This window comes from Camellia sinensis, chromosome 1 (genome assembly GCF_055761805.1).
Source record: "Camellia sinensis isolate YWXY chromosome 1, ASM5576180v1, whole genome shotgun sequence".
NCBI classification, from domain to species: domain Eukaryota; kingdom Viridiplantae; phylum Streptophyta; class Magnoliopsida; order Ericales; family Theaceae; genus Camellia; species Camellia sinensis.
In genome coordinates, this window is record NC_138961.1 from 240,196,238 (window position 1) to 240,217,719 (window position 21,482).

The window sequence follows — 21,482 nt, forward strand, 5'->3', positions numbered from 1 at the left end:
TTCTTTCCAAATTCCTTCCCAAATCTTCCAACCAAACACACCATAAAAGTTTTCAAATGTTTGTTTTTACCCTAATCTCATTTTTAAAAAGGATAAACATGATTTTTTTAATAATTATTTTTTATCTATTAATTAACTTAATGTAAAATTTGAAAAATAACTTATAAAATTTGTGTCATGTAGTTCAAAATTTTGGGGCCTAACCCCTATTCTTTAAAAAATTAATTACTAGTATAATAGAGTTTTTTAAGAAAATAACAAAAGATTGATATTAGACAAAATATTACAAATTAGTAAAGAATAAGTTTTATTAAAAAAATTACAAATAAATAGATTTTTTCTTTGAATTTATTAAAATATTTTTTTTTTCCACTTTTTTTCCTCTTGACTCATTCTGTTTTATTCTTGTGCTCTCATTGAAAATCAAATCTTTTTTATTCTTCTCCACAAAAACGACTTAAAAACAAGTAAAACTTTTACTTAATATCCATACAAAATTGGGAGTAATTCGAGGAGTGAATACTTTGAGTTGATCTTTGTCAAAATAACAAAAAAATCAAGATTTATAACATTATTTATTTTGTTGAAGGTCTTTTTTTTAAGTGTAAATTACGCTCTTTTTTTTTTAGATTTGAAAAAAAATATAACAAAATTTATAATTTTTATATAATTACACTAACAATCTTTCTAGTAAGATTTACATATCAAAATTAATGCAAATGATAATATTTTAAGATAGAGAAGGTAAAATATATATTTTAATATAAAGAAATTATAATATTATTTTTTATTAATGCAACTAATGAATTTATAATAAAAAATAAATCAAATTATATAAATTAAAACTTCAAAAGAAACGTAATATAATTATGTTAAATTCATGCTCCTTTTTTTTTTTTTTAAATTTAAAGAAGTGTAAGGTAATCTTCTGCCCTTTTTTAACCCGGATCCACGACTAGCTTAAGGTCATGTCCACCAAAAGGAGTCGTTACGAGTACTTTGTCAGGAACACATAGCATCTTCATTCCGTAACTTTCAAACTCACCATCGATAATAGGTTAGGGGATTTTGAAGGTAAGTGCAATGATTTATTTTTATGTTCATAAACTCTTCACTTAATTGAATCTCTTTTGCTGGTAATTTCATTTCAATGTGTTGATTATATATACATATATAGACTCACATATATGCAAATGCAATTTTAACTTTCAATGTAGACCTTAACGATGAGTGTTGTAGCGATCTGTGGACTGTGAAAATCTTTTGTCTGCCATTCCAAACTAACAAATTGGTCGAAATTTTCTGTATATACGGAGTTAAGTGATACGGAGAAATCAATTCAAAAATCGATATTTTTTTTTTTTGAACCTGTAGGAGAGGGTTCGAGAAAAGAGTTAGAAAATTCGAAGATCTTCAAAGATCCTTGAAGAACAACTTCGAATTCTCTAGAATATGATGAGAGGCTTAGATTCTTCAATAATCTCAACTTAGGAACACAACAACAAAGGAGATGATGGAGATAAGAGATTGGGTGAAGAAGAAGGCAAAATGGCTAGAGAATAGAATAATGGCAAGGCTCTCCCATTGATCTCCCACTTTCACTCTCAAGGTTGATAATGGAGAAGGGAAATTAGTTCTTTCCCAAGAGTTAAAAATCTCCAAAATCCATCCCTTGTAAAGCTATGGGTGGGTGCTATTTATAGGCACCTCATGATGTAGGATGGAGCCCATGTGCAAGGCACATGGGGGATATTCTCTCTAACCACCTTGTCCGAGGGGGTGACTTCTCCGAGGAGGTGACTTCTCCGAGGAGGTGACCTCTCCGAGGAGGTGACTTCCCCGAGGATGAGAAAACCCCCGAAGAGGAGATCACTCCCTCGGCGAACCCTTCTTCTTAGCCACACCTAACCAATGATCCCCAATCATCCCAAAGGGTCAGGGGTAGTCCCAGAGGACGTCCTGCCGCAAAATATTGCCGAGTCTCATGGACCCCCCGGGGTCGTGCCACCTCGACCCGGGTATAGGCTAGTTTAACCGAAGAGTGAATTTATCTCCACTCACCGTCCTCGGGATCGGGTCCTTTGTTCGGACTCCATTACGCCTATGGTTCTGGTGCGTAGATCCCGGAAAGCTCCGAGCCCGCAAGTGTTCTGGGACTCATTAACGGAGCGACTTCTAGATTGCGTCTGAATCCGTTCGAAGCCAAGTATTTCGGACCTCTAGGTTCGTGGATCCGAACCCTTTCGAGTCCGAGTACCTCGGATCTCTAGGCTTGCCTAATACCCTTTCGAGTCCGGGCCTGAGTAAGTTTCTAGGTTCGTGGATCCGAACCCTTTCGAGGCTTAGAGCGATTCAATCCGTTTGATGGCGATAAATCTTGGGCCCACCGATTCTTGGACTTGCGATAAATTCGGGCCCACTAATCTTGGGCTATTGGGCCTAAATAATTTAGTGGGCTCAAATTAACCCCTCTTACATTTTGCCCCTTGCGTGTATGAGAAATTTTAAATTTCTCAGACATGCATACTGTCATTTCTTCGACCTTGTTTCGCATCACGTTCCCCAAAAAAAAAAAAAAAAAAAAATGTTTTGTCACGACAGAGCCTATGGATAAAGTTGATGACGCACTTCAATTTACAGAAAAAATTGACAAGCAAAAATTTTTTTTTGTACTTTTTTTTTTTTTTTTTTTTTTTTTTTTTTTTTTACAACTCAAAATATTGATAATTACATTTTCATTTCTCCAAGTATTGGAAAACGTAAAACTCTTTCTTTTTTTTTTTTTTTTTTTTTTTTTTTTTTTTTTTTTTTTTTTTGTTCCAAGTCAAAGAAATAAGAACTAAAAAAAAAAAATCAATTTCTGTATTCTTGACAAGATAAGCCACACTTTTTCTTTTAGAATACAGCTAGCCCACTTTTCACTTTATAGCCTAAAAAGGTAAGGTTCATGCACCTTTATTTTTGATTTGAAAAAAAAAAGCAAACGGCAGGCTGTTATGTAGGCATCACACCATTTTTTTTTATTATATATAAAGAAAAGGGACCAAAAACCTAATTGATAGCTCACTTTTTGCTTTACTTTTTTTTTCCTTTTGGAGATAAGGACAAAAGCCCTAATATTTCTCTTTTAGGAGGCAACACCTATTCGGCAGGCACATTTTCTCTCCCTAAAAAGAGAGACTGAGACCAAGCTTCTTCTTTTATCTAGAACGGTGAAAACCCATTGAATTCCTTTCTTGAAATTAAAAAATCCATCAAATGCTTGTCCCTTTCTATATATATATATATATATATTGTAGAATATCTGAGGGACCGCCATAACCAAAATTTTTTTTTTTTCCAAACAATGGATAATAACCCTTGGCCTTATTCTCTTTCTGCCAAACTCATTTTCAGCCCACTATCTGTAAGCAAACCGAGACAAGACCCAGCCTAGCATCTTCCTCAATGAAGCTCTATTTCTGCAACACCAGAGGCCGCTTCTGTGTAGTGCACTGGCCTCCATCGCAGCTCCAAGCAAGGCCGTTGCCGAAGACCCACACCACTGTGCACGCCGTCCGCCGCCACAGCTTTGGCTACCATTAGCGTCGCATCTCAGCCACCGGTTCATGCCGACACCAGCCCAGCTCGCTACTGGCTGACCTATCCTTCTCACCCGATGCCTTGTGCCAATGCCAAACCCACCTATCGTCAGCCTCTCTTTGCCGAAACTTCGCCTCTGGCCTCAGCTGCACAGCGCCAACCACACGTCGCCCACTCAACGCGCCGTGTGGCCTTGCTTAACGCCGTTCAGCTCGTCCCCCTCTCGGCCCAGTAATACCTTTCAAAAATCGGACCACACAACTCAGTTTTGCTTGCACAGTGCTTACTCTGCCCATATCTTTTATTTTTTTTCTACACTGATTCAGATCTGTAAACTGTTTTCTCCCGAAACCCTCTTCTCATTCTTATTATATTTTTGGATCTGTGGGTATTCCTTCTTATTGTTTTGATGGACTTTTGTGCTCAAAATAAATATGCACTGATACATTTTTCTAATTTGGGAATTCTGGTGATAATTTATTTCAGTCTTGAGGCTTGCAAACAATCTTGAACTAGTGAAGACAATACCTACCGCTGGCCTCTCTCTGCTGGTTTGCTTCTGGCTTCGACGGTCCAATGCTGACCACACATATCGCCCCACTCAACGTGACGTGTGTGGTTGCCGACTCTTCTGTGGTACCAGCGTTGCTTCCGGCTTCAACTTGTCCGACGCCGACCACGCACGTTCGCCCACTCAACGCAACGTGTGTGGTCCTTTCAAGCCTAGCCCAATCTTGTTGATTACAGTCTGTAAAGCCTCTCTGATTTCAGCTTAAATTTCCAGTATCGGCTTCGGACTTCATCTCTCTAACTGCCCAAATTTGTAAGTATGAAATTCGGCCCCCTCTTCCGAATGTAAATATATTTAAATATATATAAATATATTTTTGTGGCAAATGAAGGATTGGTGTTGCTACTGAAAATTTTGTTAGACTTGCTCGTCTTGAAATTTATAGAGTAAATAAATGTTGTTGCAAAATAAATCCGAGGAAATAAGTCTCTCATATTGTATATATATCTTCTTGTCGGATAATTGATTGTTGTGGCTCCGAGAATAGTGAAATCCGATGTTGAACTTTATATACTTGATGAATGAATTCCGATATCTATATTCGGTGAATGTTTCGCTTGGAAGAATAAACTAATGTAACAGAGAATAAGAACATATATTGATGTGTGCTGATTTTGTGGACACTCGGAGAAAATAAAATGTTGATGCCGGACTTTTGTTGGAACATTGTTGCTTTATGTCGGCTTGAGAGGAACCGGCCCGAAGAGACAAAGACATGATTGTTGCATTTTCATGAACTTGTTCGGAGGAGTAAAATTGTTGTAGCTTAAATAGATCATTATTATTTGTTGATGTTGTCCCATTCTGATAACGCCTGAATCATGATATGAAATTGATATTGCTCATCTTAGTTGTCGGCTTTGCTATTTCAGGCAAATAAATTTTTGTGTGAAATCCACAACCTCGAGGCCTTCAGAATCTTCACTAATGAGAGCAAGGGCTGTTCCTCGGAAGTCCGAACAGAAACAAGGCTGTCCCTCAGAAGTCCGAGTAGAAACAAGGCTTTCTCTCGAAAGTCCGAGTAGATGCGCACTTCTACTTTGGCAGCTAATGGAAGCAAAGGCTATCCCCCGGGAGTTCGAGTAAGAGTCCACTCTACTTTGAAAAGAAAGATCCTCGGAGCTCGTATTGATGAAATCAAGAGCTGTTCTTCAGACCCGCACTAATGAGAGCAAGAGTTGTCCCTCGGAAGGCTCTCCCTCAGAAGTCCGAGCAGAAACAAGGCTGTCTCTCGGAAGTCCGAGTGGATGCGCACTTCTACTTCGGCAGCTAATGGAAGCAAAGGCTATCCCTCGGGAGTTCGAGTAAGAGTTCACTCTACTTTGAAAAGAAAGATCCTCGGAGCTCGTATTGATGAAATCAAGGGCTGTTCTTCGGACCCGCACTAATGAGAGCAAGAGTTGTCCCTCGGAAGGCTCTCCCTCAGAAGTCCGAGCAGGAACAAGGCTGTCTCTCGGAGGTCCGAGTGGATGCGCACTTCTACTTCGGCAGCTAATAGAAGCAAAGGCTATCCCTCGAAGCTCGCACTGATGGAAGCAAGATCTGTTCTTCGAAAGTCGAGGCGGAGAACACACTCTACTTCAACAAGAAAGATCCTTAAAGCTTGAACTGACAGAAGTAAGGGCTATTCTTCGGAGGTCGAAATGGGAACACACACTCTACTTCAATAAGAAAGACCCTCGAAGCTTGCATTGATGGAAGTAAGGGCTATTCTTCGGAAGTCCGAGTGGGAGCACACACTCTACTTCAGCAAGAAAGACCCTCAAAGCTTGCATTGATGGAAGCCATGGCTGCTCTTCGGAGGTCCGAGTAGAAGTATACTTCTACTGTGTCAAGAAAACTCCCTTCAGGTTGGTAACTGAATCTACCATTCCTTTTTCTTCTTTGAGGGGCAACAAAAATTGAAAACTGTTTCACGCAACGTAACACAATGAAGATATACAATGTAGAGAAAATAAATTTTAATGGAGATACATAATATGGAGGAAATAAATTTCTTCATAACATAAGAAAGATAGAACTTCATGGACAATGCAGTAAATGCAAACTGTAAATGTCATAGATAGACTTCTTCCACGGAATGTTGACATTTGCCCCTAGAGTTGCAAAATCATTTGGAAAGCTTTCACCAGCTGCTCGGGTTATGGCTGTCATATACCATCATAGCTATGTCTTTGGATCTTTCTGTACAGACTGATATCCACATCCCCGCAAGACTTTTCATGGATCTGTTGTAGTCGGAAACTTGCTTCTTGTTGGCCAACACACCAGGCTAGGAATCCGGTACCTCCTCGGAAATAAAGTTCACCTTGAATAATTATGAATTGGGCAAGCTTGGCCATAGTCAATTTTCCAACTTTGCTTCTGAGTTGTTCGAGGACTTCTCCTCTCCAGTCCTCCGGAAGGGTGAATACCAAAGCTGAGCAATGTTTCTCTATCGGAGTATATCGGACTTCTGCTCCTCGAATCTTCCGGCCGATGTAATACACCGGGCGTTCTGCTCCATCTATATCTTGGACCAATAGTGCCCCTATGGACTTGGGGGTTGAAGTTAAGTACAACATTAGAGGCACCCCGGGCTGCGGGGCTATCATGGTCTGAGGCGAGGTCAAGGCTGCCTTGATTCTCTCGAAGGCCTTTTGGTGCTCCTGGTTCCACTCGAACTTGGCATCTCCTTTTAATAAAGAGCCGAAAGGTGCAGAGATCTCTGCCAGTGCTGGGATAAACCTCCGAATATAAGACACCTTCCCGAGGAACTTCTTTAACTCCTTCTGAGAATGTGGGGGAGGCATTGCTTTGATAGACTTGACCTTGTCTTCATCTGTCTCGATACCATGCCTATGTACAAGAAACCCGAGGAACTTCCCGGCCGTCACCCCGAAAGCACATTTGAGAGGATTCATCCTCATTTTGAATTTCTGGCACCTCTTGAATACCTTCTCAAGGTCTCGGAGATGGTCTTCTTCTTTCTTGGATTTCACCACTAGATCATCAACATAATCTTCCATCTCATGATGGATCATGTCATGAAAGATTGCAGTCATAGCCCTTTGGTAAGTTGCACCGGCATTCTTGAGTCCGAAAGGCATGACTGTATAGAAGAAGTTTCCGAGAGGTGTTCTAAAAGCAGTCTTTTCTGCGTCCTCTTCAGCCATCTTAATCTGATTGTATCCACTGAATCCATCCATGAATGAGAACATCTGGTGTCTCGAGGTAGTATCCACGAGGGTGTCGATGTGAGGAAGAGGGAATTCATCCTTCGGGCAAGATTTGTTCAAATCTCGAAAGTCTACACATACTCTGATTTGGCCATTCTTCTTCTTTACTGGCACGATGTTTGCTAACCACGTGGGGTACTGTATTGGCCGGATGAAACCAGCTTGTTGAAGTTTTTCAATCTCCTCCTTAATCTTCTCTTCGAGATCTGGATGATATTTTCGAGCAGCTTGCTTAATTGGCTTGGAGTTTGGGAACACATCAAGATAGTGGGAGACTAGGTCAGGATCTAGTCCGGGCATTTCCTTATATGACCAAGCAAACACATCTGAGTATCGGCTTATCAACTTTAACAACTGTTCCCGCTTTTCTGGGCTAAGGCTCGAACTTACGAATACCGGCCTCGGTGTATCTTGTCCATCACTCAGATCTATTTCGATAAGTTGTTCAGGCTGAGGCTTCGGCCCATCTTGCATACATTCTGGAGCCACTTCAGGCTTTATTACTATATCATTGTCAGGAGGCTCTTCTTTTGACTCGGAGTCGGTGACTGAAGAAACCGACTCCCCGCACCTTCATAAATAATACACCATCTTGCCTCCTTTTCGAACTTTCATCACCTTCCGAGGAATAGGCGGACTTTCTGGTCTAGACATCGCCCGCTTACCTGATTCTGTCATCGGCTCCTTGTCATCTTTGATATCCTCCCAACGAGGAATTTTGACCCCCCGAGGCTTAGAGGTGGTGGGAACTTCTTCGACAGCCAGTTCGGTGAAGTAGATGGCATCAGAATAATGAGCTTCATGGACCTCGAAAGGCCTTTCTGTAGCCTGAATTGTCACCGTCTTCTTTCCCCATTTAGCCTTAACACACTGATGATAACTCGATGGTACAGCCCCATATCTATGCATCCAGGTCCTCCCTAGAATGATGTGATAATTTGCCTCAGAATCGATAATATGGAACTTGGTGGCCGAGCGAATCTCTCCAACGGCTAAATCAACTGTTACGCATCCGATAGTAACTCTCCTTTCTCCACTGAAGCCAGTGATGACTATCGGCTGCTTCACAATGCGTTCTTTAGAGATTCTAGCTTTTTCTAGAGTAGCGCGAGTCATAATGTTGATAGAGGCTCCACTATCTAGAAAGGCCCTTTTGAACTCAACCCCGTTAATAAAAACAGTCACATAAAGCGGGCGATTGTGAGAAAAAGGATACTTCCGATCAGCCTCGGAGAAAGTAATGGCACTAGATTGCTCTTTTGCCTTCCTCGGGATAGACCCCTCAGTCGACATGCATTCCTCATGGTGTGCCTCGGCTATATTAATGATAGACTTGGTGATTTCCGTTCTTGCCTCCCTGGAAAGTCCAAGCTGGTCAAAGAACTGCTTGAACTTTACACAGTCTTGCAGGGTTTTGGCATAGTGATCCAGATCTTTTTCCACTCTTGGAGGCTCGTAGTTAACCATCTCCTCGGTCTCTTCAAAATACGATGCCACATAAACATGGTGTCCTCCTCTTCCGTAGTACTCTGCTCCTCCTTCTGGATCAAAGGGATCTTCGCTATGAGTCATAAATGTTCTGCCCTCTGGATCGAGAGCACTTCCATAGTAAACTTGCCCACCCTCTGGCTCGAGGATGTCGTCCAGATAACAATCATCGTCATCGAGATTGGCGATAGCCTCGATCATCGGGCCTTCATAAGTTATCATAGCAACATTCTTGCCCTTGTCTCGGTGTTGAGGATATGGTTGTTCTCGGATGTCTTGAGTCCCTTGCTTTTTGAACCTCAATTCGTCTGCCTCGACTTTATCTCTGAAGATTTTCCTGAGGGTCCAACACTTCTCTGTCGGATGTTTCAATGTACGATGGTAGACACAAAATTCAGGGCTCTCACGGTCCTTTTTTGATGGCATTTCTTCAACATAAGGCAATTTTAGCTCTCCGTCAGCCACCCATTCCTTAACTAGAGCTTTCACTTCCTCGATTCCACATGGATAAGAAACATTCCCCTTTTCACCATTATATTGCTTTCTTTTCTGGCCTTTATGACCTCCTCCTTGTGAATTTCGGGTATCCGGGGCAGAGGCAGCAGCAACGATAGGTCCACGAGATGACTTGAAACTAGTCTTGTAACTGGCTTTAAATCCGGACTCCTGAGCCTGAGGAATGCTAATGTTCCGAGCTGCTTCTATTAATGCCGAGAAGGTGGGTAGCTTGTGGTTAATTAGAAACATTTTGTACCTGCTCAATGCCCCTTCTAGACAAATTTGAACCAGATAACTCTCCTCAACTGCTTCATGACAATCCACGGCCTTGTCCTGAAACCTTTTGACGTAGTCAAGGATGTCTTCACTTTCTTGTTGCTTCTCTTTACACAATGTAAGTGTGGTCACCTTCTCCGCCACTTGAAAGAACTTGGAGTGGAATTTGTTAACCATTTCCTCCCAACTTCGGACAGAGTTTGGGGCCAAATTAACATACCAACTATATGCTCGGTCGGTGAGGGACTTAGAGAATTCTCTCAGTCGGAGGACGTGGTTTGAACCATGAATACCTAGAGTCTCGATGAATCGCACAACATGTTCTCGGGCATTTCCTTGTTTGCCGTCGAACTTGATGAACTTCGGCACTGTATACCCCTCAGGGTATGGATAGCTCAGCATCTCAATGGGGTAAGGCGGCTTGACGTCTGGATCAGGCAAAGAGGGTAAGGTCCTCTTGCCCCGTTCGAGATCGAACATGGCCTGCACATCGGCGAGAGTGAGAAACTGTTGAGGGAGAGAGTTTGATGGTGGTATTCCCGGGACTTGGCTTATGTACCCGAAGACTGAGCTAGGGGCGTCTTGGCCATTCTGGTGCTGCGAATTCATCATTGGTGAGGACATTTGACGATACTGGCCATCAGCGCCTATAGACAAGCCAGTTGGTGATGGGATATTGAATTGAGGCCCGTAAAGTCCACCGTACGGCGCCGCTATACCGGGTTGTGCTTGCAGATTTGTTGTCGGCACCAAAGGAGGCCCGCTTGGTGCTTGGGTAACATTTACTGGTGGCGTGACAAGATTAGGTACGGGCAGAGCTCCCTTTTGTGCCATCACGCTCCTTATGTTTTCCTGGACACCAACAGTCGCCGGAGCACCATTCATTACACTAGAAACTCCCCTAGTCACCATTGGATCTTGGCTTGGCACGCCATGGAGCCCGGGTATGGGCAAACTGCCGCCGCCTACTGTGGTTTGAGCATGTGTTACTGTGGCCGTGTTGCCATGAGCCATAGGCTGATTGGGGCCTACTTCTCCTTGGATTTGATTTTGCGCTCCGGCGGGAATAACTCCACCACCAGTTTGATTTCCGTTTGGCGCCGGTGCAAAGTTAGAACTCATCACCAACATGGTGTGAGTGAGATTCTGAAGAGTGGTAAGAATCTCTTGCTGAGTATTCTGAAGTCCTTGAATGGCTTCAAGCAAAAGTGGTTGATCTGGAGTCATGGTTCTGTCATCACCACCATTAGAGGATCCTTGTTGGTGAACTTCATCTTCTCCCGCCATCCTTGTTGGAGTTGTGTGGATTCCAGATCTCGTTGAGACCATTAACCAATCCGCCTCCCCAGCGGAGTCGCCAAAATGTAGGAGAGGGTTCGAGAAAAGAGTTAGAAAATTCGAAGATCTTCAAAGATCCTTGAAGAACAACTTCGAATTCTCTAGAATATGATGAGAGGCTTAGATTCTTCAATAATCTCAACTTAGGAACACAACAACAAAGGAGATGATGGAGATAAGAGATTGGGTGAAGAAGAAGGCAAAATGGCTAGAGAATAGAATAATGGCAAGGCTCTCCCATTGATCTCCCACTTTCACTCTCAAGGTTGATAATGGAGAAGGGAAATTAGTTCTTTCCCAAGAGTTAAAAATCTCCAAAATCCATCCCTTGTAAAGCTATGGGTGGGTGCTATTTATAGGCACCTCATGATGTAGGATGGAGCCCATGTGCAAGGCACATGGGGGATATTCTCTCTAACCACCTTGTCCGAGGGGGTGACTTCTCCGAGGAGGTGACTTCTCCGAGGAGGTGACCTCTCCGAGGAGGTGACTTCCCCGAGGATGAGAAAACCCCCGAAGAGGAGATCACTCCCTCGGCGAACCCTTCTTCTTAGCCACACCTAACCAATGATCCCCAATCATCCCAAAGGGTCAGGGGTAGTCCCAGAGGACGTCCTGCCGCAAAATATTGCCGAGTCTCATGGACCCCCCGGGGTCGTGCCACCTCGACCCGGGTATAGGCTAGTTTAACCGAAGAGTGAATTTATCTCCACTCACCGTCCTCGGGATCGGGTCCTTTGTTCGGACTCCATTACGCCTATGGTTCTGGTGCGTAGATCCCGGAAAGCTCCGAGCCCGCAAGTGTTCTGGGACTCATTAACGGAGCGACTTCTAGATTGCGTCTGAATCCGTTCGAAGCCAAGTATTTCGGACCTCTAGGTTCGTGGATCCGAACCCTTTCGAGTCCGAGTACCTCGGATCTCTAGGCTTGCCTAATACCCTTTCGAGTCCGGGCCTGAGTAAGTTTCTAGGTTCGTGGATCCGAACCCTTTCGAGGCTTAGAGCGATTCAATCCGTTTGATGGCGATAAATCTTGGGCCCACCGATTCTTGGACTTGCGATAAATTCGGGCCCACTAATCTTGGGCTATTGGGCCTAAATAATTTAGTGGGCTCAAATTAACCCCTCTTACAGAACCCTTCAAAGATTTTAAACCATATATGTTGTTTGACGATACGTGTGCTTATATATGAAGTGTTTATGAAAAATGTTGCAGATTGTGATGAGTGATGCAATTTGAGGAATTGGGGGGTTGTTGTAAAATCCGAGAATGGTGTTAGTGTTGGCAATTGGGGATCTTCACATCCCACACAGGGCACCAGATTTACCTCCTAAGTTCAAATCCATGCTTGTTCCTGGCAAGATTCAGCATATTATTTGCACTGGCAATCTCTGTATCAAAGTAATTCTGTTCTCTCATTTTTTTTTTTTTTCTTTTCTTTTCTGAGTTACTGACTGATTTCCTTTATGTTAATTTTATTAAATTTAATCTGCTTGGAGTTATGGTGCTTCCTTGTCATATACATAATGATGTTGGAAATTAGTCACCAAATTATATGCGCAACACCCTATGCTTTTGATCAGTCTTGTTTTGATTTACAGTATAATCTCTTGGCCTGTAAATGAAGCAAAATTTAAGAGATGGAAATGTTTTTGGTTTACTGAAGGGCTGTTTGGTCATTTTCTGTATAAATTTATTTTGGACAATATATTTAATTTCTTTCTGAATGAATTTAAATGGTTACAAGTATGCTTTTTATGTATTTTGCCTTTGGGATATCATCTACTTTGTTGTCTTGGAATTTTAAGTTAGTGGTAGCCTAGTCATAGACAAACAATGCATAGGCTTCCGGTAATATTACATCATAAAGGTTAAATGGCATTATTCACACACTACTTGAACCTCAACCCAAATCTAGTGATTGTAAAATTACTTTTTTTTAAAAATAATAAAATAAAATTGAAGGTTTTTTTTTTTTTTTTTTTTTGTATTTTGTCAATTTAGATGTAATATTACATATTGGTTATGCTGTTGATCTGATTGGGCACACAATACTACAATATTTCTTCCTGTCTATCTAAAACCATGTGCACCATTCTCTAATCAAATATTGTTGTATTTTCATAAGCAGGAAGTTCATGATTACTTGAAGAGCCTTTGCCCTGGCTTGCATATTACTCACGGTGAATATGATGAAGATGCCCGTTATCCAGAAACCAAAACACTTACAATTGGACAATTCAAGCTTGGGCTGTGCCATGGTCATCAGGTTTACTTTTCCTTCTATCGTTATTTTTAAGAGGTTTGGGATGGTGACCAGTTTTGATTCTTTTGATCTAAATGCATGAATGTAATTTTTCTTAATTGAACCTCAAAAGTATATTTGCTTCAGCATATAGTGAAGAATATAATTCTAGTAGGCATCTAGTCTGAGATATCGATGATTTTATACCAGTAAAAATCGTTTGGTAATAGTATCATTGTGTTTTGTACTTCTATCAAGTGCTACTCTTTTTACAGGGGTTTTAAATGATGCAATCCTTCAATGTTTAATGTTTTTAACTGTAGCTTCAATTACATCATTTTGGTTCTGTTTGTGAGCCTTCTGTGGTAAGGCTGTGCTTGGTTTTCCAGAGAGTAGATTTGGTAGTGCTATTGGTAATCCTTCTGATAAATGAGAATGAAGGACAAATAGGTACTTCGCTTTGAACAAAGCTCTGCTGATTCATTGTAACGGGGGGTAGCTTTCTTTCCTGTACTGGAATGTCACTTTCTAGGAAATTGTTAGCCATATCATCTTTGATTTCACAAAATCTCATATGATCACCTGCATAATTCTGCCAAATATTTGATGTATTCATCCATGTAAGTTGGACAACTTATCATAATTTTTATGTTGACAAATGCTTAACATGAATAATGAAGCTCAACAAATGTCATTAGTTATACAATAAGTGCTAACAGCACTGTTCTAGTTATATTCTTTGCAACTACATTCTTTTCATCTACTGGAAGTTCCCTTTGCATGTTCGAGTTTTGTTGTCCATTGCAGTCTTTAGTGCATGCCCATCGGATCACATTTCCAAGAATGTCAGACATTGCTCTGTGAGAGGTATTTGCACCAGATAGATCATTGGAAGAGTGTTGGAGAAGTGCCATCAAGGTGTCCTTAATTGTTGCAAATACATTCTCAAATTATGGAGTGGCCTCGTTTGGAAACAGGTTATTTTATTAACTTTTTGATTTTTTACGAAAAGATATGCAGAAAAATAGAGAGAGTGATGTGACAACTTATAGTGACCTTTTAAACTCATTTTCAGGCGAATCCAAAGGAAGTGTTGGTGTAATATGCCTTCTCACTAGAATTGCCCTTTTTTCTTAGCAGTGCCATGCTTGCTTAGTTTTTAGTTTGCTGCATGATCCTGCAAATTTTGGAAGTGGTTGGGTAGCTTAACTTCAAGAAAGCTGTTAATGGAGAACTTCCTCATCTATTTTGGGTTTTTTCATGGAATACGTAGTTGTCACCTAATTATCGCTCTTCTTGTGATTGAAGCATAGTAGTAGCAGATTCACCCAAAAAGCATAGTAGTAGCACAGTGGTTTTCCATGCCAGTCACCAGTTCTGCTGGTTTATCATTTTTCCTGAATTCCAAGTGGAGTATACTGCTATTGAACATTTATTTTGCTGAATTTGTACTTGTTTATCTTGTTCATTTTGTATCTTTATAACGAATAAATTCTAACCCATTCTTATTATCTCTTTATGTTTTGACAGTTGTCCCATGGGGAGACCTTGATTCTCTAGCCATGCTCCAGAGACAGTTAGATGTGGATATTCTTGTTAGTGGTCACACCCGTCAGTTTAAGGCCTACAAACACGAGGGTGGGGTTGTCATAAACCCCGGGTCTGCGACTGGTGCATACAGCAGCATCACATATGATGTGAACCCAAGTTTCATGCTCATGGACATTGACGGCCTGCGTGTTGTTGTCTATGTTTATGAACTCATTGACGGAGAGGTGAAGGTTGACAAGATAGATTTTAAGAAGATGATCGCAACTGCAACACAATGACCTAAGCTTCTTTTGGTATTTCAAGGCTTTTGTTCTGCACCTGAATGTTATTTTATTTCATCTTTGTTTGCCTACATTGCTTGCCTACTTCTTGTTTAAATTGTCTCAAATCTCTTTCTGGTAAGTGGATTTTTGTGCTTGATTAATGGTGAGAGTTTAATTTTATACTGAACTGTAGCTCAGAAGTTTTTTGACTTTAGTAATATAAACATCTGTCATATTCAAAGCTCGCATGAAACAGTCATCCTACAGATTCCAACAAATTCGGGGTCTGCAGCGTTATTAATTATACTGATCATTGACTTTGGGATAACTTAGCTGGCATATTTTGTTGAGAAATTATAGTCACACCTAATTATAATTATAGGGTAAATTACATTGACACCCCTTTCAAGTTTGTCTTTATTACATGTATTTCTCTCACGTTTTGAAAATTACATCTCTCTTCCTAAGGTTTAAACTTTCATTACAATTTAATCCTTTTGTTAGTCAACTGTTAGGTCAACTAATGGAAAAAATTAATATAAGAAACTAATTTTTTTAAAATGCCTATTTTACCTTTGTTGGCATATATAAAATTAATAAACAATTTACCATTTAGAAAAATTTTATATGCCCCAATCATGTATTTAGTTATGACCTATTATGTTAGTTATTACTATTTATTATAATATTATTTTGACTATAATTTAGAAGGTATTTGATTATACTTCATGCAGTGTTTGGTTATAACTATTTCTTTTAGTTATGATTGAAAGTGATCTAATTATATAATATTTGTGATAATTAACACTACAAAAGCTTGCGGACCATAACATTACCAAAATGTTTAATACTAGTATAATAATATATGTATGGATTGAATTTTTGTCATTGCCTACAGATTTTCTTCACTCATCTAGTAATTGTTTTTTTTTAAAAAAAAAAGAAAAATAGTAAAATAGGCATTTAAAAAATTAATTTCTTATATTAGTTTTTTCTATTAGTTGACTTAATGGTTGACTAACAGAATGATTATATTACAATGGAAGTTTAAACCTTAGGGAGGGGATGTAATTTTCAGAGCGTGAGGGAGTACTTGTATTAAAGACAAACCTCAAGTAGTGTCAGTGTAAACAAACCTCAAGTAGTGTCAGTGTAATTTACCCATTATTATAATTTAAAAAATGTAGAGTAAATTTCAAATACACCCTTTGAGGTTTAATAAAAATATAAAATTTTCTTTGTGGTTTGAAAAATTATAAATATCTCTCGTCAAAATTTGTCTATTAACAGAAAATATAAAATTACCTAACTAATCTTCAACATCAAAAACAATTACCCTACAGGTTACACCTATCATCTCCTTCATCCCTTAACCAAACGGTTATGTCTGTCATTATCCACCACCAGCCACTTCTCTCCACCACCCCCACCCTCCTTCAAATTTTTACAAAACCCAAAATAAACACAAAAATCAAAACCAGTGGGATCTGCACCCAAAATAGAAACTCCAAATAAACACTAGTGTGTTTAATCCATTACAATTTGTAATCGTATCGTATGAGTCGCATTAAAAATAAATATGTGATCAGCACACTTTAAATTTTAAATATTTACTGAGATTTTGTGAGTATGCAACATTTACTATTAACTCTATATCATTATTATAGAAGTACATCATTATTATAGAAGTGATAATATCAATAAGTCTACCAATATAATCAGCCAAAAAATCACAATTCTGACCATACTTCTATAAAGAAAAAGTCAGCCTTGATTATGGGGTTAGCTATAAAGAAATAGTTTCAATCTTGCTTCACTTAGTATTTTATTTTGTTGGTTATGTGGTCTGTTCTGTCAATTATGTCTCCGTAGACTTATTGACAATAAATAGACAACATAGAGGATGTATTTCAATATCAGGGCTTCCACTTCCATGGCACCAACCCAAACTTGCAACAATCTTTTGGTGCTGTTCCTATGCGTCTTTTGTCTACACAGTCTCCCCGCTAGTTTGCATTCACATGTTAAGTCTCTTTCTCTGTTTTTCTTTTTTTTTTCTCTCTCTCTCAAACTAACATGTTTTGTCTTTGCAGTGGCATAAAAGGAGAGACCATACATGTTCAGAAGGTTGGTTGAATCATGATGGTGGTATACATAACGGTATATATACCCATGAAGAAACCCAGATCAGCCCATCACCTGTTTCAAACCCTAGTCTTGAGTCGAAATTCAAATCAGGGAGGAAAGACCTATATGCAATGCCTGCATTTTTTAACGGCACTATGCATTCTGCTAGATCGGATGGGTTCATCTATGCCGTTAAAATCATCAATAGTTCAGTCTTGTGGAAAAAGGACCTCCAAAAGCTAACTGGCCTTAATGCAACTATGCACCCTGGCAATGGCACCGCCACGGTGTCGGCTCTGACTGTGGCCTGTAATCTCCTCATTGTCGGGATATATGGGCCAGCTTTGGCTGTTGCCCTAGAACGTGCCACCGGGAAGCTTGTCTGGTCAACCCTGCTCGATAGCCATCCAGCCGCTGTTGTTACCATGTCCGGAACATTTCACAACAGGTTAGTCATATATATAAAACAGATAGCAAGTTTGATTTTGAAAATATATTTATATTTTTTTGAATGTTCAATCAATTGATTTTTATATGAATAATTTGTTTGAAGAAATGAACTGTCTGAATTTCCAATGTAAACAGTACCTTGTCATTTGTTTTCTTGGATTGAATTAATTAGGGGCTTTTATCCATCAAAATGCCTTCTAATATGCAAAAATTCCATTATGATGAGTTAGTTTATATAATTTATTTTTTGGAAGATCCAAATTGTTCTTGAAATCCAAACTGATGCCTTTTATCCATCCGTTAGATATATGTGTAACTCAAATAAATGAAAAATAACATAAAATTTTTATTACATATTATGTGTCTCATGATGAGAGTAATTTTTGTCAGATCTAAATCTTGGGTTCCAATTCAAAAAACAAAAAGTCATAGATTTGAATTTCACTCTTCTCTATTGAATTTTTCACTGTCAAATTATTATTTGGAATTTTGTTGTGTAAACTTTTTTTTGGCAAATTATTCTTCTTATCATTATCTTACGAATAATTACTATATAAATAGAATTTGTACAAAACAGTGTTTTTTTCTTTGGGGGGGGGGGGGTACAGAAGTTTTTACGTTGGAGTATCCTCGCTAGAAGAAGAAGAAGTGAGCAATCAGAAATGCTGCACCTTCCGCGGAAGCTTCGCGAAGCTGGATATCGAAACAGGCGCTATCCAGTGGCAGACCTTCATGCTTCCCGACAACAACGGCACCACCGGGCAATACGCCGGAGCCGCCGTCTGGGGAAGTAATCGTCCTCTGATCGACACTTGCCGAAACCACGTCTACATCGCCACCGGAAACCTATACTCAGCTCCTCTCACCATACGACAGTGCCACCAAAACCGGAACAATCGAACCGTCCCTACTCATCCGGACCGGTGTGTGGAAGCTGAGAATCACTCCAATTCTGTGATGGCTCTGGATTTGGAGTCTGGTGAGATCAAGTGGTATAGACGATTTGGGGGTTATGATGTGATGTGTGGTTCATTGCTTGCTTTATTGGTTCCAAACCTGTTTGCCCGCCTGGCCCGATTGTGGATGCTGATTTCCTTGAAGATACTCCGATGGCGCTTACTAGTGTGTGTCTTAATGGAACAGAGCGTGGTATCGTCCACGCTGTTCAGAAAAGTGGGTTTTCTTGGGCTTTAGATCCTGATAATGGCAACATAGTGTGGTGGAGTACACAACAATAATAATAATAATATATTTGCGGAGTTACTTTTGGATTAATTTTACTCAGAATGGATGCATTTCTTTTTCAGATTTTACTTTTATTGTTTTTACTTTTAAGAGAAAATTATTAAAAAGTCTAATTTAAAGAAGATATAAGATATTAAATTAGGTGGATATTTTTTTTTTTTTTTGTTGGTGAGATGTTGACACTTTATGAAATAGTTTTGTGATAAGTCATTTTGTTGGTTTTGAAAAACATTTTGTTTTTAATTTTACTCCTTAATTTATTTATTGATGTTTTTTATCTGTTGACTTTTCATAGACTATCTGTTCAAATTATTTCTTATATGTTCAAATATTTTTATCTGTTCAAATTTATATCTATCTGTTTAATTTTTTTATCCTATCTGTTCAATTTTTTAATCTTTTCCGTTCAAATTTTGTTCTTATATGTTAAACAAACTCTATCTGTTATCAAAAAATCTTTTTTATCTTTTTAATTTTGTATCAATCTGTTAAACCTAATATATCTGTCTCTCTCTCTATTTGTCAAAAAGTAAATATGTTTGCTCTTATTTATTTAAATTTTTTTATTTTCTCCTATCTGTTGAAATTATCTATTCAATTTTTTTATCTGTTCAAATTTTTTTTTTATCTATTGAAGCAAGAGGTGATGATCTGTTGAGATGGGTTAGGAGAGCTAGAGGAGAGAGTTTCTATTAAAATTCTCTATCTCCACATCTCTTTCTCTTTATTAGTTGCCAAAAAAAAAAAAAATAATAATAATAATAATAATAATAACATTATTCAACAACAACAAGCCAAATCCCAAAAAAAAAAATCAAGCAAATAATAAAAATCTGTTCAAATTCAAATCTGGATAAATCCAGATTTGTGTATTCAGATCTGAGTAACTTTGTAACTGAAATAAGGATTGTACTCATGAATCACACTCACAGTTTTATAACCTGAAACAAAATTCATACGATCAATTAAAAGACTGAAAATTGGCAAACTACTACGCTTTTTTACTATCATGCAACAATCATATGCAGTAAAACGATTATAGATTTGATGTGATATTTTGTCTTATTAACTATTTTAATCTATTTTACATTTTTGTGAATTTTAGCCTAAATTAAGCTATTTTTTTTCTTCCCAAACACCCCAGTGTATGAATGGTCACAGAGAAAAGTCGGATCGAAAATGCGAAAAGAAAGATAAGGAGGAGTATGAGAAATGAGAGAACATTTCCAAATGCGTATTGCAGAATCGATGCTTTGCCGGTCTCTAAGGCAGCCATTGATGGCAAAGTTCAGCTCTAAAATTAGAAAGAGAGCGAGAGAGAGAGAGAGAGAGAGAGAGCCGAACCAAACCTTGATGTAGTCGACGGCGTAGATTTCGACAGAGACGGCGAAGAACCATTTGAGGATGTTTGATCTCTCGTCGTAGGTCTGCCAAGTACAGAGAGTGACTGGATCTGCAATCATTTGAATCATCGTCCTCAGAGGTCCACAGCGATGGCGACGCGGCGATTGACGTCTCAGACGCCGCAAGGTAACAGAGCTACAAATCTAGATCTTACGGCTCGAGCAACGATGGAAAAGGGAAGAGGAGCAACGTCAAAGAAATAGAGAGAGAGAGTGAGTGAGTGAGTTTGAAAAAAAAAAAAAAAAAAAAGAGGGTTAGGATTTGGAGAGAAAGAGTGAGAAAGAGTGTGACTGTGCGCGATGGACATTTGGGATCGTACATATAATATATATATATATATAGATTTTATTTAAGTATGCCTTGCATATAAGTCCTTATACATTTCTCCTTTTGGATTATACAAGTTTTTTGGATTATACAAGTTTGTGTTAGAAGTTATACAAAATTGTATTTGAACTTATGCATTGTTGACCTGCCAAACAGGTTAACTTACAAGTAAAACTATTAAAATAATAGATTTCACAATATACGTGTAAGTATTTTCACAAAAATAGATAAGTTTTTACAAAACTTGATAAATTTTCACAAAAATAGATAAGTTTTCACATATTCTGTAAATGATTTCAAAAAATGCGTAAGTTTTAAAAAATTGCGTAAGTGTGTTTCAAAATAGATAAGTTTTCACAAGTTTCGTAAGTGATTTCAAAAAATACGTAAGTTTTAAAAAACTGCATAAGTGTGTTTCAAATAATTTAGAACAACACAAAAACGAGTAAATTTTCACAAATCCCGTAAGTGATTTCATAAAATGCGTAAGTTTTCACAAATATGCGTAAGTTTGATTCAAGTAATTTAGAATAACACAAAAATGAATAAGTTTTCACAAAAGCCATAAGTGATTCCACAAGTGTGTAAGTTTTCACAAATATACATAAGTTTGTTCATATATTAGGGCGGGGCGTCTAAGGCAGCTAAGCCGTTAGGTTCAGCTTGGCGTTGAGACGCAACCTCAATGCTTCCGTCGATGTACTGGTCCAAATGCCCAGCTACCACCAATTTTCCAAGTGCTGCTTCAAGGGTATGCAATCTTCTGTGCGGTGTCCTTGCTCGTCATGGTATGTGCAGTGATATCGCGGGTTAAAGCCTCTTTGGGCATCTCCCAGCTTAGTTAGCCACCAGATGTATGCCTTGTTCTGGATCTCGCTAAGGATGCGATAGATTGGGA

The 21,482-nt window shown here is 39.0% G+C and overlaps 2 protein-coding genes and 1 long non-coding RNA gene across 10 annotated transcripts; 2 read left to right on the forward strand and 1 right to left on the reverse strand.

The window, feature by feature from the left end:
- Window positions 1-940: 940 nt before the first annotated feature.
- On the forward strand, window positions 941-18,883 carry LOC114294820 (uncharacterized). Of its 8 annotated transcripts, none has more exons than XM_082924274.1 (7): window positions 3,272-3,966; window positions 4,069-4,405; window positions 5,026-5,235; window positions 12,188-12,373; window positions 13,104-13,241; window positions 17,125-17,606; window positions 18,217-18,883. In XM_082924274.1, the coding sequence occupies exons 4-7, from the start codon at window positions 12,242-12,244 to the stop codon at window positions 18,800-18,802; spliced, it is 1,338 nt and encodes a 445-aa protein (XP_082780400.1). In that variant the 5' UTR covers window positions 3,272-3,966; window positions 4,069-4,405; window positions 5,026-5,235; window positions 12,188-12,241; the 3' UTR covers window positions 18,803-18,883. The 8 variants fall into 8 exon arrangements, with proteins under 8 accessions (XP_082780399.1, XP_082780413.1, XP_082780400.1 ...); XM_082924281.1 differs by having other exon boundaries at window positions 3,272-3,861; XM_082924282.1 differs by having other exon boundaries at window positions 3,272-3,813.
- Window positions 14,055-15,359, forward strand: LOC145824501 (vacuolar protein sorting-associated protein 29-like). Its single transcript, XM_082924294.1, has 2 exons — window positions 14,055-14,194; window positions 14,748-15,359. Exons 1-2 carry the CDS (start codon window positions 14,170-14,172, stop codon window positions 15,044-15,046), a joined length of 324 nt encoding a protein of 107 aa, XP_082780420.1. The 5' UTR covers window positions 14,055-14,169; the 3' UTR covers window positions 15,047-15,359.
- On the reverse strand, window positions 17,124-20,555 carry LOC114294821 (uncharacterized). Its single transcript, XR_014366073.1, has 2 exons — window positions 20,203-20,555; window positions 17,124-17,572 (listed from the first exon to the last, which is right to left on the reverse strand). It is a non-coding gene; the product is annotated as an uncharacterized LOC114294821 (long non-coding RNA).
- Window positions 20,556-21,482: the final 927 nt, after the last annotated feature.